Source organism: Neoarius graeffei, chromosome 8 (assembly GCF_027579695.1).
Source record: "Neoarius graeffei isolate fNeoGra1 chromosome 8, fNeoGra1.pri, whole genome shotgun sequence".
Lineage (NCBI taxonomy): Eukaryota > Metazoa > Chordata > Actinopteri > Siluriformes > Ariidae > Neoarius > Neoarius graeffei.
Genome location: NC_083576.1, coordinates 11,397,197 through 11,415,958, shown reverse-complemented (window position 1 = coordinate 11,415,958; position 18,762 = coordinate 11,397,197). Strand labels below are relative to the sequence as shown.

At 41.1% G+C, this 18,762-nt stretch overlaps 1 protein-coding gene across 7 annotated transcripts in view; it reads right to left on the bottom strand.

Moving 5' to 3' along the window:
• The window catches only part of rapgef2b (Rap guanine nucleotide exchange factor 2b), a 306,645-nt gene that overhangs the window by 130,336 nt on the left and 157,547 nt on the right, over nucleotides 1–18,762 (bottom strand). For all 7 annotated transcript variants that reach the window (XM_060927285.1, XM_060927286.1, XM_060927290.1 and 4 more), the window contains one exon: nucleotides 13,571–13,738. In XM_060927285.1, coding sequence (XP_060783268.1) covers nucleotides 13,571–13,738 — 168 coding nt within the window. The remainder of the gene's footprint in view (nucleotides 1–13,570; nucleotides 13,739–18,762) is intronic.

Here is an 18,762-nt window from a genome sequence, read left to right as displayed (position 1 = left end):
TGTGACGTCATGTTGTCTTGACAACCATGCAATATCGTAAACCATATTCAACGCTCATTCTCCATTGGGTAGAGTGATGTAATACATGTAGGCTAAGCGATATGCTAACAATATTGCATGCTATCAAACCAAATGAATGAAACCCGCTAGAAGGGAATAGAACACATGTTTTTATTCCATCGAAAAAGTGTCCTGTATGGATAATAATTCCTGATATTTCACTCCGATGACGTCACGGCACTCCCAGTGTTTTCCTGCTGACTAGACATGTGTTAGAAGCCAAGGCCTAATGGTTAGAGAAGTAGCTTTGGGACCAAAAGGTCGCCGGTTTGATTCCCTGGACCAGCAGGAATGGCTGAAATGCCCTTGAGCAAGGCACCTAACCCCTAACTGCTCCCCAGGCTGCTTGCATGTCACTTTGGATAAGAGCATCTGCTAAATGCCTGTATAATGTAATATAGTGCTGGCAAACTGGTTCAAAATTAAAATTCTTTTGATTAATATAAAGAACGTTACACAGTAGTGCGAAGATGTGAAGTTTATCTTCTTGTGTCGAAAATTATTTCACTCGTGATGTATACATTCACCACTCAAAGATAAACTTCATATCTTTGCGCCACCTCTCTATATACACACACCCCACATAATATATGCATACACACACCCCACCCTCAGTGAATCTGCAGAGCAGACCCCCCCGCCCTTTTTTTTAACACACTCATGAGGCGTGAAGACGATGGTGTTGCGATCAGCGATCTATATGAGGACCAGAAGCTTAAGCACACACATTTCATTACTGCTAGGCCTGTGTCTCTTGATCTTTATCAGGCTCCATAATCAAAATAATCGCAGCCTGGCTGTAAACAGTTCAGCCGCTGGTTATAATTTGCTAATGGTGCATTCAGTGTGTGCGATTAGATGGGATGTAAAATGATAGCCACCAGCGATTGTGTTTAGGAGATTAGACATGCGAGGCTAACGCTGCATCAGCTTCACTGGAGCTTTAGGGCAGGTCACACACATTAAAGGGTGCTCTGGGGCTTCATACACAGCTACAAAACATCAGCATGGGTAAATCTACATATACGAATAAGGTATACAGACTGTGACAGCATATATATACACCCTACACAGCTTGAGAAATAACAAGAGCTCATGTAGTTGTGTTAAATGTACAAATTACCTTGAGAATGTCATTATCAGACAATCATATACCGCACAGCAGGCAAGCGCAGGTGTGCTTGCTTTCTTTTCTGTGTCTCTCGCTCACACACACACACACACACACACACACAAAGAAACAGGGAATAAGTACAATACCTGAGCTTTAACGCATTCCTGAGGAGGAGCCAGAACGAGATGAGAGCGGAGGAGAGAAGCAGAGAAGACGGCAGTTATAAGCAGGAGAGAGCGTTATTCAGCACACACACACACACAGATGCTGGAAGGCACTTTGCAAGTCATACTACGGCATGAAGCGAGGGACATACACCTCAGAAAGGCTCAGTTTTCTCCATCAGATGTGGCTGCATTGGGACAACAGAGGGTGGCTCAGGACACACACACACACACACGAAACATGAACATGAAGCACAGACCCAAAAAGAAAAAGAAAACCAAAATAAGCAGGCACTGGTGATTTTGGTAACATAAGCTGAACTAAATTACCCAGAAATCTTGGCTCAAAATGGTGCCACTATTCTGTTCACTACAGATACTGAACAATCAACACTGATTGCCTTGGAGAGAGAGCGAGAGTGTGTAATGGCTCTGACTTTAAGCCCAACACAAGGCACTATACCGTATATGAGCTCGCTATCACATTCCTCCCAAAACAATGGTCCTCTCAATTAAATAACAGATACGTTCAGCTCATACTGCTATAACTTACTGCCATTATTAAGCTGATCGTTCCAAAAGGATGCTGTGATACCCAGAGATCCCAGTAAGATCTGCACTTTACTGTATGTCCATGCATTTCTGACTGCCATCTTGTTCCACATGTTAAAAGCAATAGAGATCTTGCAGTCACGTGACCGGAAAGTACACAACCGCCATCGTGTCGGTCAAAAACACCGCTGAATACTGATGCACTCGTGTACAGAATGGATCAATTTCAACCGACGGACTACACGACTCATTTTTCTAATGAACAGATAACTAGATATATGTCTAAAATAAACGATCTACAGATTTGTGACCCTTATGGCTTTCCGGACGGAGTTTTCACGACCGGATGTTGAACTGCCAGCGGAATACCCGGACGTGTATGATTACCTCATCAACTTTCCCTCGCTGTTCAGTGGTGAAGCACTGCGTGCTTATAACTCTCTGGACAGTTATCTTTACAGAAATTCAGGATTTGTCAGCGACTCAGATGTGGCATCTTGTAAACAAGAAAATGATCCTCACTGGATGGGTAAGTCATTTAAGTATTGAGTATAGCACTGACCAGCCGATTATAGAATAAGGTAATTCCAAATCGTCCGTGTTGTTTACATGGATCTGGAGTTGGAGAGGTAGAGGCTTGGCAGTGGAGATTTGAGTGGCTGTTTTCTGAGCTTAGTCAACAGGCCGGCTCTGCCTGTAGCCTCGATTTTGCTTCGGCTCCCGGCGCCGCCTCCTTCACTTTGCTTCCGATAACAATCCACGGAGACCCCGCTGGTCTCGCAATCTGGTCTCATCCGGAATGTTTTTTTTTTTCTCGTCCGGAATGTTGTGCATGCGATGGAAATCGCTACAAACCGTCATTTTCTGCTGGAAACCAATGTCCAGTAAGTCCATACGGTTGTAGTGGATATTGAAGTCCGGTACAGACGAACAACACGCAAAAATACACACAAAAAAACATAAAAACCGTGCACAGGTAGGGAGAGCTTGTAGCCGCAGCTGTTGTAGTAGAATTGTATATAGTAGGGTTTTCCAGAAGAAAAGGTAGAAGTAAAAGCAGAAGTAGAACCAGAAGTAGAAGTTGAAGGCGGAATATGGCGTTTGACCTACAAGATGGCATCTGTCACAATCTGGATCGGCTGTGACGTCACATGCAAGATCTCTATAGAGGGGTCCAAGCAGGTTTCTGGTAGCCTGGGAAATCCCATGCTGCTTTGCACAATCGTTCCGATCTGAAAAGACAGCATGGAAACTATGGTCTAAAGCAGGGGTCTTCAATCCTATCCGCAAAGGGCCGGTGTAGCTGCAGGCTTTCATTACAGCCAAATTGGAGGCTCACTTGATTGTTGATTGGAGACGAGGGTGAAATGATTAAACAAGTGAAATCAGGTGTAGCTCCTGCTTGGTTGGAATGAAAGCCTGCAGCCACATTGGCCCTTTGTGGATAGGATTGAAGACCCCTGGTCTAAAGGCTCGCCTGAGTTAGGGAGCCAATCAGAGAGTGGGGAGGGGTGGAAAGACAGTGACGTGTACTACTCGACAAATGGAAGCTTGTAGTTTATTTGGGACTGTTTACGGATCACATTTAACATGGCGGCGAGCGATACGAACCAAACTTTCGATCAAGCTTTAGACACTGTTCTGAATTAGTCTGGTTAACACCAGACCATATCACAAGCGAAATAAGTTCAGTGCCATTGTTTTCCTATTTTTGTTTTGCCTTCTCTTTCTCTTTCCTTCTCTTCTTCGCCTCTTCGTCTTCGTCGCTCTAACTACGTCACCGGGTACAACTGCCATGATTGGCCATGGGCTACGTATACGCCAAATGACAGACATTTGCAACGTCCAATAAAAGGCCGTTGACAATCGTAAACCACACCTCCCCTACGAGAAATTCAATAGGCGGATTCCAGACCATATTTCACTTGTGATATGGTCTGGTGTTAACCAGACTAGGTTTCTGGTGCATCTCTTTGCAGATTGCAGATCTCTCAGAAATTCTGGTCAAAAGGTCATTAGTTATCGAGCTAGCTTTGGCGAGATAAATGTAATTAACGTCAATAAAAGTTACCACAACATTTGGTGCTGCGAATAAATTTCACAAGCAAAACGTTATTAAATTTAAACTATGGCGGAATTTGCTTTATTGCCCAATATCACAAACTGTCTTTAGGGTTTCGGGTTTATAATACTTCCTGACCCGAAGACTGTATTAGATAGTGTATCTTATTTATAGTTAGCAATATTGCTCCAGGTCAGAAGACGATCGAGCTACTACCGAAGTGCTAAATGCGCCAAAATGGCACTGCTTTCTTCCAGTCTTATTTTGGTCACAGCACTTTTGAGGAGATATTCAAACTACAAATTTCTTAATACGGACACTGTAGCTTGAAGGAGAACTGAAGTCATTTTTAAACTTGCCTTATTTCTTAATTAACGTGTTATTCAATTACGTTTTCGGTTTTCTATCGTGACTCGTATTGGCAACTAATTGCAATTAAATATTATACTTATCGGCCTATTCGGTTTTTAGCCGTGTTGAATTTAGTTCGTTTGGTCCACGGCAGGCGTCGCTTATCCGCGTGATCTTCACGAGACTTGTGCGAGACTTGGAAACGTCAAGTGTCAGCCAGGTGTCCGTGCCGCCATTTTGAAAACTGTTTTCCAAACGAAATATTGCACAAAAACGAGTTTAAATGACGATTACTGCCTACTTTTTTCAAACTTTCCTGATTGCTATCAAAACAAACAAAACTTCCGGCTTGATTACGTCAGCATTTGAAAGAGGGCGTGTGCATCTTTTGACAATGTTGGCAGATGTCGGTCACTTTGATTTGCGCTGTACGTTTTACATCCGTCCTATGATGTCTCGCACAGGTCTCGACGAATCTCGTTTACGGCCATCGCTTTGACATACGGACTGATATATTACAGAGCATATTTCAAACACTCATAACTTGCTATAGCAGTGACAAAATAGCGATCAAAAACACATTCTTATATTTGGTAAAATGAGAGAAATAGAATTTTGATATAAAAAAAAATTGCCTTCAGTTCTCCATTAAATGATCAACTAACTTTGGCTCATTGAATACATTTAGTACAAAAATGGTTCACCATGGGTTCTCTAGATGGCTAGCTGCTCCAAATCTTGATAAAAGGTTATACTTGAATACGAGGGTACTTCCAAAAGTTCTCAGCCTCACCCAGAAAACATCACCGGAGAAAAATGTATTACTGCATTATTTTTCAACATGGTCTCCTTTAACTTCAATGCACTTGGTCCACCGATGTTCAAGCTTCACAATCCCTTTGCGGAAGGTTGTCACATCTTGAGCCCCCAGATACCGCTCATGGATGATTTCATCATCGTTCTGAAAATGGTGACTCAAAGAGTGGGGTTTCAGTTTGGGAAACAGAAGTCAGGCAGTGCCAGGTCGGGTGAGTAAGGTGCATGGGGCAACATTTCAAAGCCACATTTGCTTGCTTCTGCCCCGCCACCTGTGCTGTGTGGACGGGCGCATTGTCCTAAAGCCACATCATGCCAGCTTGAAAGCTTTCCTCTCCTTTTTTTCCCCTTTGATTGCTTCCTTCATTTGAGTTTTTGTGGACAGTGATATAAGGCTTTATAGTATATGGTTACGTTCCAAAATGAGAGCTATGCCCCTTGTTTCCGGGTGAGGCCGGGAACTTTTTGAAGTACCCTTGTATTTTGTAGAAAGGAAAACCCATTGGACACACAACTTTTTTATTTTAAAATAAAGAGAAATTATTTGTTTCATGGTGACCCCACTGTTGAAACATCCACCTTAATCTGACCAGCTCCCAGCTACCAAACACAAGCCAAGTTGGTCAAACTGATAGACCAGGAATACATGGTCCAGTCAATTACCATCACTAATACTTCACCACAGACAAATTTCAGACAACTATAAACAAACAGAACGTTAAGGCAAGAAGTAAAATGCAAACATTTTTGATCAATTTAGCTAAATATCAAGGAATTTGGCAAAATAATTTTCCAACCAGTAAAGATATTCTACTGGTTTGACCAGCTTAGTGTTCTGGCACCTATTAGCTGGCAAGACCAAGCTGTATATTTAAGCAAGGAAAGTATAATGAAGTGATAAAGTGCTTCAGGTTCTGTAGAAGTGTCCGAAAAGTTCAAATCCCAGGACTGCCAGAAAGATATCGTTGAAACCTTCAGCAAAGGTCTTACACTGGAATCTGCCTCTTGTGTCCTGCTTTGGATAAAAGCGTCTACCAATTGATGAAAGCATTAAAACACAATGATTCCAGAATCTTCTGAAGCAATAAACCACTTGTAAAGTGGTACTTTTGTTTCAGTGCTGGAAAAGAGACAGACATCGCATTTAGCTTGAAATACAACGGTCAAAATAGTCAAAGTCAAACGATGCTAGAATCTACAAGCTTATGATGCACTTTTGGCATTGCAAGTCGGTCACTCTCTTTGAATGAGTTTTCACAATGATTTCTTGGAGCTTCTACAAAGAAGAACGAAAGTCAAATCCGGAGAGACAAACACAAAATGCCTGTCAAAATGCCACCCAGTCATTTATAGTCCTTTCACATGGAAGGCTGTGGAAGAAACCATGTGATCTTTGTTTGGATACACACCATTACGCTGCCATTCCCTTCCCACAGATGTTTCAAAACAGGCAGCAGTTTGGGTCACATCTCGCCCGAGTCGTGAGAAAGTTGGCCCCCTCGTTTCCGATGCTAGACCAGAGCTAAAGGACATGAAGCATTTTCCTGTGTAAGAGAGCAAATTTTTCTTAGATACAGTAAGTGAGGGAACACTAGTGCTTTTCCTCTGGGAACGGTAGGAATTCAGGGATCTGAATTGAAGGGGAGGGGGGCAATGTGCCTAGAGCAGTTCTCATTTTAGATGTTCATACCACAACTGCAGGAAACCGCTGGAAAAACAAAACAAAAGAGACCTATAAGCAAAACATACACATTAAAGGGTGGCTTAGCTGGCACTTTTCTCCTGCATCAGTGTGGTCCAGTGGAGCAATAGTGCAATAGAGCAATAGTATATTAGTGCTCCAATGGAAGGAAACGTACGAAACGATCACGTGAGCAATAGTTTATTCATTATCATAAGTCACCTGACGATGGATCCCAAATTACACCCTGAGAAAGATTTCAAAGTGGTTCTTTGGATGGGTAACATGTTTCAATTTCTAAGGAAGTTGTAGGGGTTTTTTTCCCCTTGAACATGATACCATCCGTGTAAGGTACAGCACATGGGGAGGGACACACACAGAAGAACCTTCATGACAGGGTGTTTGATGTAAAATATATTTATTAAAAAGTTTTGTTTTGTTTTTTTTATCCTGGTGCTAAAGAAAGCTAAATTACATTTTGCTGAATATTGTAGCTTGGTAACTACGTAAGACTAATTAACACAATGGTGTCATTTATTCGTTTCAGCCATTGAAATGGTTTCTGGCAAGCTACAAACATAAATATGGCTGTTACACCTCAGTCTCACTTCACGGTAGACGTCAATAGATGTCGGTAGACAATTTTGAACCTTCCAAGGGTCAACCGGCACGCGTTCTGGGCCCTTCCATCAGAATAAGTGAGAGCCGGGGAGCTACCTTGACAACTAGAAGGGTGTGGCTTCCATCCCTGGAAAATTTGGTCGTGTTGAAAATTGCTGTGAGTCAAGTGCCAGATTAATTCATCTGTCACAACCGTGAAATCATCCATGAGCATCCTTAAGGCATACGTGAGGCTTTCGTGGGCTACCGAGGGTTATTGAAGCATTCTGGCATAACCATGGAGCTCAAAATATTCACAGAACAACATTCTTCAGGAAGTGAAAAGTTTGCCTAGGGGGTGTGGCTTATTTTGTCTTGCCGTGGCTATGCCGTACTGCAGCCGTGAAAACCGTACACGCTGCCATCATTGCTGTAAGGCCATACGTTGGTGCCGCCATTGGTTTTATCAGCGGCTTCCATCGCGGCTACTGTGGCTTCATTTGCATATTTATGAAGCCCAAATTTATGCGACGGATCACATCCAAAATCTGCCAGAATGGCCATGGTAGCCCCAGCCACGGTTCTCACGGACCAGCCGGCTACATGTGACCTTAGCATTAGATAGCTCTAGTGCAGTTAGATTTGGAAACAAACAAATCAAATGTTGAGAGTTAACAAGGAAGAAGTGTCATCTTGTGAAGGAAATTATGGAGTTGCCTAGTCAATATAAGGAACTTCAGATGGCAGCTGCCTTCCAAACGGGAATGCTGTCTACCTAGACAGCTGCCTTCTGGTTGGACTGTAATAACGTCCTTGCTTCATCCTCTACCTTTGCACAAAACAGTAGGAAACCTTCTTAACCATCAGTACCTCCACTAAATCCCAAATGTTGGTTGTGAAGAGGATGTATTATGGAGCTTTGCTACCGACAGAGGATTAAACAACATGGAAGGCTTCTACCTGCAATCCCTGCCTATATTCCCTGCACCAAGCGGAAGCTTAGTGACGTGCACACCTCGCCGATTATCTCACACACACACACAAAGCAGCACAGTGCATCACACTTGAACAAGCCACACAGAACACAGTAAGAATTGAGTGGAGGAACTGCTGCTGCTACAGACAGACGCTCTATAGCCGGTACAACATGGACCTACTGAGAACAGACAGACACAACATCAGCTACAGAGTGAACACCAAAGGTAGCACGTCACACAGGTAAAAGGTCAACAAGCAGAAAGGAAACAAATTACCATCACGACAAACAAATAATAATAAGGCTAGCGCTTGGGTCTCACATAAAATAAGAAAAAATTAAACAGCAAAAAATGTGAAGAGAAATTGAGCTATGGAGGCACAATAACTAAAAGGAAATCGGCAACGCTAAGCATGCTAACGCTAACTCCTGTTTGCTAGCGTGGGCAGATGAAGACAAAGAAGCTGATGGGAAATCTAGCAAATTAAAAACACTGAAACGTAAGAAAAAGAAGGATGAAGAGAAGGAAGATGGAGGGAAAAAAAGACCACAGAGATAAAAATGAAGGTGTGATGTGAGACGCAACGGGGAAGACAAAACAAAGCTCAAAGAAACGGCAAGCTTAGCAGAGTAGCTACAGGAGACTAGCATGAACCAAGAAACTGAATAATAATAATAATAATAATAATAATAATAATAATAATCATTCTGAATAACAATGTAAAATCATTTTATCATGTGGGTGTTTTTATTTTTCCTCATGTTTGTGAGATTTTTTTGTTTTTCTGATCAATGTACGTAATGAATGACCCAATGGATAAAAATGCATACATGTTATTTTCCAGCTGGGAGGTCCGTATCGTGAAATACCGTGACCGAGGTCTTGAAAGTACTGAGCGAGGCCCTCTGGGCCGAGGTCAGTATTCAAGGCCGAGGTCACGGTATTTCACCATACGGATTAGCCTGGGCCCGCCCATCCTAAGCGTGACGCAACACAAGGGCCTGTTGCGAGCTTAGTCTGGCCAGGCAAGCTATCTACAGCTCTTCCTAGCTCCCGAAAAATCGGGAACCAATCAACTTTGAGCATCTCCAACGGCCCTGGGTAGAAGCGTGTTCAAGGCACTGACGTAGTAGAACTGCGACCGGAAGCCATAGATTGTTTACAGAATCTATGCCGGCAGCGCTTCATTCACGAATGCTGTATTGAAAGCATTCAACGGGAAGTTCTCATTGAAAACGGAGCAAAGAGCAGCCCTGGAGGTATTTATTGAAAGGAAGGATGTTTTCGCCTTGCTTCCGACCGGCTTTGGTAAGAGTTTAATAATAGGATGTCTATGGTTTAATCTACCAGTTAGCCCCGTCGCGTCGCATACGTCAGAGGAAAGAGTGATGTGATTGGTTTAAGCTTCGTCACAGCCTTTTCTGGCTTTGACCAGTAGCAAACTGAGGCATTTCAGGGAGGCGGGTCAACCACGGGCTCTGGGAAACGGTTGGGCTTAATATCTTGGCCAGACCAATAGCTCGTAGAGCTTTGCAGTCGCGTTAGCCAGACTACATACGGACCGACCTTAAGCTGGTAAATAATATATTTATTTTTTCTTTACCAAATTCTAACAGAAAACGAGAGCGCCTGAAAGGGAAAACCGAGCCAAGCCGCCATTTTGAATCCTCATTCACGGCAGTAATGCAAATGGCTTCATCCTCGGTATACAAGTGCACTTCCATGGCAGGAAAAAAACTACATTTTGCCGCCTATGTAGTCCCCTATTTATACAAATAGGAGTCATTCAGGATCCAGCCATGTTTTTTGCTCGGCGTTAGCAACAGTTAGAGGTTTTTAGCTTTCTCCTGAAATGTTTTCTTTTATTTCTTCTTCCTCAGGGTAGTAAAACTCGCTTTCGCTGTGAAGACTGTCGTTATCGCTATCCATGCTGTAAAATTAATGCTATTCTCCTGAGAAATGCTAGCAAAAATGTATAAGATTTTTGATCATCTTATAAATAAATCTTATAAAAAAAGATAAATGTTGACAAAAAATGCTACTATGTTTGTTGCTGTTGTGAACGAGCGCGTCGCCAGAGGTAACCGGTGTCCGTAACTCGCCAGCCAATCAGATGGAAACCGGACCACGAAAAAAATTATTCACTTTAACATGCTAATGAGTAATAACACGAACACACTGGACATATTAAATCATGCACTGCATGTTGGTAATGTTTCTAGAAATATAATGGACCTAAAACCGTACAGTGTTCCATCACCTGAACTATAGTTATAGAAATGGGGGGGGGGGGAATAAAGCTAGAGTTTGAACTTGCTTACTTTTACATACCTGACTAAGCTAGTTTTTTTCGGAGTTATACAGGTGTTTTTGGGTTTTTTTTCCCCTGAAAATTTAACAGATTGTGTCAAATTGATCCTGAAGTCATTCCTAATTCCTTGAAGAGCCATTTCATTCCCAAACACACACAGCCAACCTGTGCTTGCCAAAAAAAAAAAACCCAAAAAAACACTGAACCTAATTTGGATTTTTGAGGGATGAGTAACTCAGAAAATCTGTTACCTCAGCCAAGTAACTGATTAAATATTGTTGGGTAAAAATAGAAAAGCATTTTATCATGTGAATGTTATTCTTCCTTCATATTTGTCAGATTTCTTGTCAGAACTTTGGTCAAAATTTTCTCGCATAAACCACCCATTAGAATGTTCATGAATGGCTAGCAATCTGACAGACATTAGCGACATTAAAACACCAAGTAAATATTTATATTCTTAAATTATCTGGTCATGTAATTAACCTAAAATAGTGACCAGAACTGTAAATAATAAATCAGCGATACTACAGCAACAACAACAAAAAAAAAAACTAGACTTTGTGTTAGCTCGTTATTATATAGCTAGTCATTTTTAGATTTACTGCAGTTTTTGTTACTGCAGCTAACTTTGTTAAACGAGGTTATGTTTTCTCCTCCATCTCTTTGTTTGTTCCCAATGTAACTCAAAAAGTAGTGAACGGATTTCAATGAAATTTGGAGGGAAGGTGGGCCATGAGCCAAGGAACAGTTGATTAGATTTTGATGCAAACCCGAACATGTGGCTTGGTGGAGGTATTTACTGAGTGTTTTTTGAGTTTTTGTTACCGAGATAATTCTAACACTTCAGCAAACACATGGCGTCAAATTAACCCCAAAACCATTCCTGATTCTTTGAAGAGCCATTTTCATTCTAAAATTTACACAACTATCCTTTGCTTCCTTGGGTTTTTGAAGAAAAAATCTGTTGCCTCAGCCAAGTAACTGACGAAATGTTGTTGACTTACAATGGAAAATAATTTTATCATGATGTGAATGCTAATATTATTTTTCCTCATGCTTTTGTCAGACTTCCTGTCATTTTTATTCATATGCTAAAATTCTACCCAACAGATAAACCCTACGTTTTCTGTTTCATTTTAAAAATCTAATGAATGGATATTTGAGATATGTTCAAGAGCTATGTTAGTTAGAGAGATTAAAACACCGGGCAAGAAGCTAAATAGTTGAACCTAAACTAAACTGTAGAAAATAATCAATTATAAAACTATGGAATGACCCAAGACCTTAAGCTAGCTTGCTTTTACATACAGTAGCTAGCAAAGTTAGTACATCTGTGAAGGTTCTCAGTCATCCAGGTCATAGTAAACCGTAGGCGCTGAAGAAGGCAACTGGACTTGCTTGAAATTCTTGAAGACGTTTCACCTCTCATCTGAAAGGCTTCTTCAGTCTACCCTAAGGAGAGTCGTTGAGGTCACATGGTCAAGTCAAGTTTCAAGTCAAGTTTATTTGTATAGCGCTTTTAACAATAAACATTGTCGCTTTACAGAATTTGAACGACTTAAAACATGAGCTAATTTTATCCCTAATCTATCCCCAATGAGCAAGCCTATGGCGACGGTGGCAAGGAAAAACTCCCTCAGATGACATGAGGAAGAAACCTCGAGAGGAACCAGACTCAAAAGGGAACCCATCCTCATTTGGGCAACAACAGACAGCCTGACTATAATATTAACAGTTTTAACATGAGGACAGTTTCGTTGATGTTATAGCTCTTCATTGATGGAAACTTGAGTGCAAAACTGTTCATGATAACTGCAGTCCTAAAGTTAGCAAGACAACTGTAGTCCTCAGCCATAAAAGCATTACTGTAAGAGTCCAGAGCGTCCTCCAGGTATAACCCTCAACTGTCCTCATGGGACCGTCCTTCACAGGAGCAGTGCGATAAAACTCCGACCAGACACAGGGCACCAGGATGGATCAAGCAGGTCCATGGGTCTCATCCAAAAGGCTTTTGGTCCACCCAAGAAGAATCATTCACCCTCTCAGACCCATGTGACCTCAACGACTCTCCTCGGAGTTGCTTTTGGTCCACTAGAGGATAAATACCTGGAACTCCCCACTAGTCAGACAGAACTGAAAAAGCCTTGGATAAGAGGTGAAACATTTTCAAGAATTTCAAGCAAGTCCAGTTGCCTTCTTTAGCACCTAGCTATTTTTTGATATAGACTTTGCTCGTTAAACTGTTTTGGGATTTTTTTTTTGTTCTTTTTTTTTTATATACAAAATCGAACACATCAGCAAACAGATGGCGTTAATTGAGGCTGAAATCATTCTGTGGTCTTTGAAGGGCCATTTTATTCTGAAATGAACACAACTGGCTTGGACTTGCTAAAAAATGTTGGATCCAATTTGGGTTTTTGAAGAATGCCATAAACTTGGAGAATCTCTAATCTCCAGATAAACCATGCGCTTTAGTTGCTGCTTCAGCACCTTTTGTTCATTACAGCTGGCAAACATAATCAAAATAGCCTACTTAGGGGGGAAAAGAAAAAGAAAAAAGGAAAATGCTTCTAACAGAAATGTGCTCCGATGATGCGGTGGAAATAGACAGCCATACATTTTATATATAACAACAACTATACAAGTATATGCAAATGCATCAGTAAATACAAAGAAATACAAGTATAGGAAAAGCGATGGAGGTTACTAGTGAAACAAGAAAACAATTAAGCTGTGGTATCCATTGATAATGTCTCAATCAATGTTAAGCGCAATAACACACATCATCATGATGTCCAGAAGCCAAAGCAACACAAAGTGAACACACACACACACACACACACACATACAGTGAGTGTACAAAGTTGTGTAGTACTCACCGTGTGGTACCCGCGGGTTATGGGCTGCTTGCCCGCTTGGTATGGCTCCACCGTGTCGATGATGGTCTGCCTTTCACCCTTCTGGTTGATTTTGCGGAATCTCCTCCGGGACTGACGATGCGAAGCCTGGCGCTGAAAATACTCCTCATTCTCATCCATATAGTCCACCTGCCAGAGGAACAGAGAGTCGAGTGATTCTCTTGCTCTCTCGCTCGGTGTCTTTCCCCCTCCCATCCCCATCTCTTGCACTGCGTAAAAATAGCAGTGGGTGTGTGAGCCTGTCTATAAGTGTGTGCGCGCTAAGACTCAAAAGTCTACGTCAGATATAGAGGATGGAAGAAGAAGAAAAACAGGGAGGGTGCTTTCTTTCCTTCTGGAAGAGCAGGTGAAACGGTGTTCTAAGGTCAAAGGTCAAGGTGTTATATGTGCTAGGCGTTTTCCAGATCATTATTCTACTCTGTGTATTAATAATGCTATAACATCTGTATTACTTGGGGAATAAATGCACAGTATTTTTGCAATAAACTTGTATTTAGAAGCAGCTAGGAAGCACCGATACCTGATCTGAGATTTCTCGCAGGAAGTGCTAGCAGGAGTGACCTTACACCACTCGGAGGGAAATGAGATTAATACATTTGCAATGTCTCCATCTCCTGCTCTGTCTCCCACACATACACACTCTTCATCTGTACTTTCACTGCAGCCTCCCATTTCACACTCCCTTCACCGTTGGGATTACACATCAAATCTCTCGCTACCTTACCAACCGCTGCTATGGCAACGCCGCCGAGCGCCGAGCAGTGGGAATATATTGAGCGAGAGTGAGTGCAGTGTCCATATCCTGCATGGGATCATAATTACAGAGCCACAACAGCCAATAATAACACAGTAGGAACTCCTCCAGCACCAAATGCAGCTGAAGGGAACGATGCACTGACTTTGAGATTAGCCCAATCTGGATATAACCGCGTGCACGTGCCTAGTTCCGAGTTGAATGAATAAAGCAGATAAAAATGTGCTTGAATGCAGTGCATCAGTGGAACTGCTCATTAACGACAATGGGTGCTTGTAGATGAAGTGCGTCTGTCTAATACAAACGTACGAAGCCTCTCAAATGTTTTTTTTTAAACCCAATTTTCTCCCAATTTAGTTGCAGCCTCATTTCAACATGAACTACACAGCTGAACACACTTGGAGTGCCAACTTTCTTACTGCGTGTACACGAGCCAACAGATGCCTACAGTAGATCAGACCAGACTCACTCTGATCAACAGGGATGCGAGACAAAGCTGTTAATTCAGAATGAACACAATGCGTTATAAACAAATACAAATATCATAAAAATATGAGGTGCACTATTAATTTGTTGCTGGGTTTCTTTTTTTTTTGCTTATCAAAAGGTTCATAGGGCACCTGGGTGAAGCTAGAAACGTGTACCAAGACTCAGATCTTGTCTGACATGAGAAGTTTTTACTTTCATTTGCGCTGGATATGAAGCTTGCAGGAACAAGAAACACTTATAATGTACTATTATACACACAGGACACAAAATGGAGAAAAAACTATGAACGAGTAGGGGTGTACAAACTTTTGACTGATAATGTAAATCCTGTAGCATTACAGAAATAACAGTTGATCCGAGAATTGCAAAATTCTAAATACAGCATGGTTTTACATCATCGTTATGATCCCTTCTTTGGCTGAGGAAAAATATAATAGAAAAAAATAAGGAAGCTAAAGAAAAATCTTTGATGATCCGAATAAATGGAATAAAAACGTGTTCTATTCCTTTTTAGCGGGTTTCATTCATTTGGTTTGCTAGCATGCAATATTGTTCGCATATCGCTTATCCTACGTGTATTACATCACTCTACTCAATGGAGAATGAGTGTTGAATATGGTTTACGATATTGCATGATTGTCAAGACAACATGACGTCACACGTCGGAGACGTAAAACTTCCGCATAAGCGCGTGACTGGGACAATTTGTAAACAAACATGGCCGCCAGATTTGCTTTGTTAAATCTGGAAGATTTTGAGACAATTTTGGAAGAGAAAGACGCGTTGAACATCCGAAAGGAATGTGTATACTAGTGCATCTCAAAAAATTAGAATATTGTGAAAAAGTTCAATATTTTCCATCAGTTATTTAAGAAAGTGAAAATGTTATATATTATAGACTCATTACACAAACTAAAATGTTTCAAGCATTTTTCTATTTTAATTTTAATCAGTATGGCATACAGTACAAAAAAAAAAACCATCTCAAAATATTAGAATATTTCATTTCGAGTTTGAGTAAAACAGTATGAACACAGTGTATCTCTCGGTCTAGTTCAGTACACACAACCACAATCATGGGGAAGACTGCTGACTTGACTGTTGTCCAGAAGATGATCACTGATGCCCTCCACAAGGAGGGTAAGCCACAAAAGGTCATTGCTGAAAAGGGCGGCTGGAAAAGGTGCGCAAGCAACAGGGATGGCTGCAGTCTTGAGAGGATTGTCAAGAAAAGTTGATTCAAGAACTTGGGAGAGCTTCACAAGGAGTGGACTGAGGCTGGTGTCAGTGTATCAAGACCCATCACGAACAGACATCTTCAAGAAAGGGGATACAACTTTCGCATTCCTAATATCAAGCTACTCCTGAGCCAGAGACAATGTCAGAAGTGTCTTATCTGGGCTAAGGAGAGAAAGAAATGGACTGTTGCTCAGTGGTCCAAAGTCCTCTTTTCAGATCAAAGTACATTTTGCATTTAATTTGGAAATCACGGTTCTAGAGTCTGAAGGAAGAGTGGAGAGGTACAGAATCCAAGGTGTTTGAAGCCCAGTGTGAAGTTTCCACAGTCTGTGATGATTTGGGGTGCCATGTCATCTGCTGGTGTTGGTCCACTGTATTTTATCAAGTCCAAAGTCAACACAGCCATCTACCAGGAGATTTTAGAGCACTTCATGCTTCCATCTGCTGACAAGCTTTTTGGAGATGCTGATTTCCTTTTCCAGCAGGACTTAGCACCTACCCATAGTGCCAAAACTACTACCAAATGGTTTGCTGACCATGAGATTACTGTGTTTGATTGGCTAGCCAACTTGCCTGACCTGAACCCCATAGAGCAGGGGTCTTCAATCCTATCCGCAAAGGGCCGGTGTAGCTGCAGGCTTTCATTACAGCCAAATTGGAGGCTCACTTGATTGTTGATTGGAGACGAGGGTGAAATGATTAAACAAGTGAAATCAGGTGTAGCTCCTGCTTGGTTGGAATGAAAGCCTGCAGCCACACTGGCCCTTTGTGGATAGGATTGAAGACCCCTGCCATTGAGAATCTATGGGGTATTGTCAAGAGGGAGATGAGAAACACCCGACCCAAAAATACAGATACGCTGAAGGCCACTATCAAAGCAACCTGGGCTTCAATAACACCTCAGCAGTGCCACAGACTGATCACCTCCATGCCACACCGCATTAATACAGTAATTCATGGTAAAGGAGCCCCAACCAAGTATTGAGTGTATAAATGAATATACTTTTCAGAAGTTGGACATTTCTGTATTGTAAATCCTTTTTTTGATTGATCTTAGGGAATATTCTAATAATTTGAGATACTGGATTTCTGATTTTCATGAGCTATAAGCCATAATCATCAAAATTAAAACAAAAAAGGCTTTAAATATTTCACTTTACATGTAATGAATATAGAATATATGAAAGTTTACCTTTTTGAATTAAATTATGAAAAAAGGAACTTTTTCATGGTATTCTAATTTTTTGAGATGCACTAGTATAATATAATAATAATAATAATAATAATAATAATAATAATAATAATAATATTGGCTGGCTTTTTTTTCGTAGTCTATCAAATATATTCCATTCAGCTACTCGTCTTCGACTCATTCAGTATCATGCTAGCTGAATGGAATATATCTGATATACCACTCAACGCCAGCCAGTATTATTTAAATATTAGCTCAGACTTTTTTAACGTAGTTGCTGGATAATACGCACAAAGGTCGAACTGGAAGTGTCATTGATTTTTAAGAATAAATTTGTAAAAATAAGTAAACAGCTAACGCTTTATTAATGATATCTGGATGTAGCTGAACAGCTGAATAACAATCCCGTCCTTGTATTTATATAGCTTTCTTTCTCTGCATTCTGTACACAAAGTGTTTCGACTCCTTTTCTCTACGCATTATGCAAACAATCGAGTTCGCTGGATGGATTGTCGGAAATCCACCAACTGTCAGCATGGCATGAGTCGGATCATCAGAGATTATTTTCTTTAGCTTCCTTATTTTTTCTATTATTATATTTTTCCTCAGCCAAAGAAGGGATCATAACAATGATGTAAAACCATGCCGTATTTAGAATTTTGCAATTCTCAGATCAGCCATAATTTCTGTAATGCTACAGGACTTACAGTACCAGTCAAAAGTTTGTACACCCCTACTTGTTCATAGGGTTTTCTGCATTTTGTACATTGTAGAACAATACTGAAAACATCAAAACTATCAGATAACATATGGAACATTTATGGAATTGTGGTAAATAAAAAAAAGTGTTAAACAAAATATATGTTTGATATTTTAGACTCTTGAAAATATCCAGTGTTTATGTACCTTGATGACGCTTTGTACACTATTGGCGTTATCTTAACCAGCTTCATGAGATGGTCACCTGGAATGCTTTTCAATTAACAGGTGTGTCTCGTCAGAAGTTAATTAGCGGACGAGTTTCTTGCCTTCTTAATGCGTTTGAGATCAAACAGTAAGGATAGTATCTCACTGGGCTGCGACAGCCTGCAACTAGTTGGAGACACAACAATTGCGATAAAATATGCGAATTGGCGACAATTTTCACTTGGAACCACACTGAATTGATATTCGCACATTTTATCGCGAATTGTTGTGTCTCCAACTAGTCGCAGGCTGTCGCAGCCCAGTGAGATACACTCGCACTTCCTGTCTCACGGAAACTGACTTGAGAAGGGTTCGTGATGGCTTTGCGACACCAGCGACGCATTTGCGGCTATTTTGAGAGAAATTTTGTCGCACAAGTGTTTTGAACATGTTCAAAATTTCAGCGACAAAGGAGCGACGCTTTGCGACTCATGCGAGGAAATTGAGAAACCCCGCGAATGTTTCAAGACACTTTATAAACACTCTTGCGAATGACGTTCGCAATTTGTCACA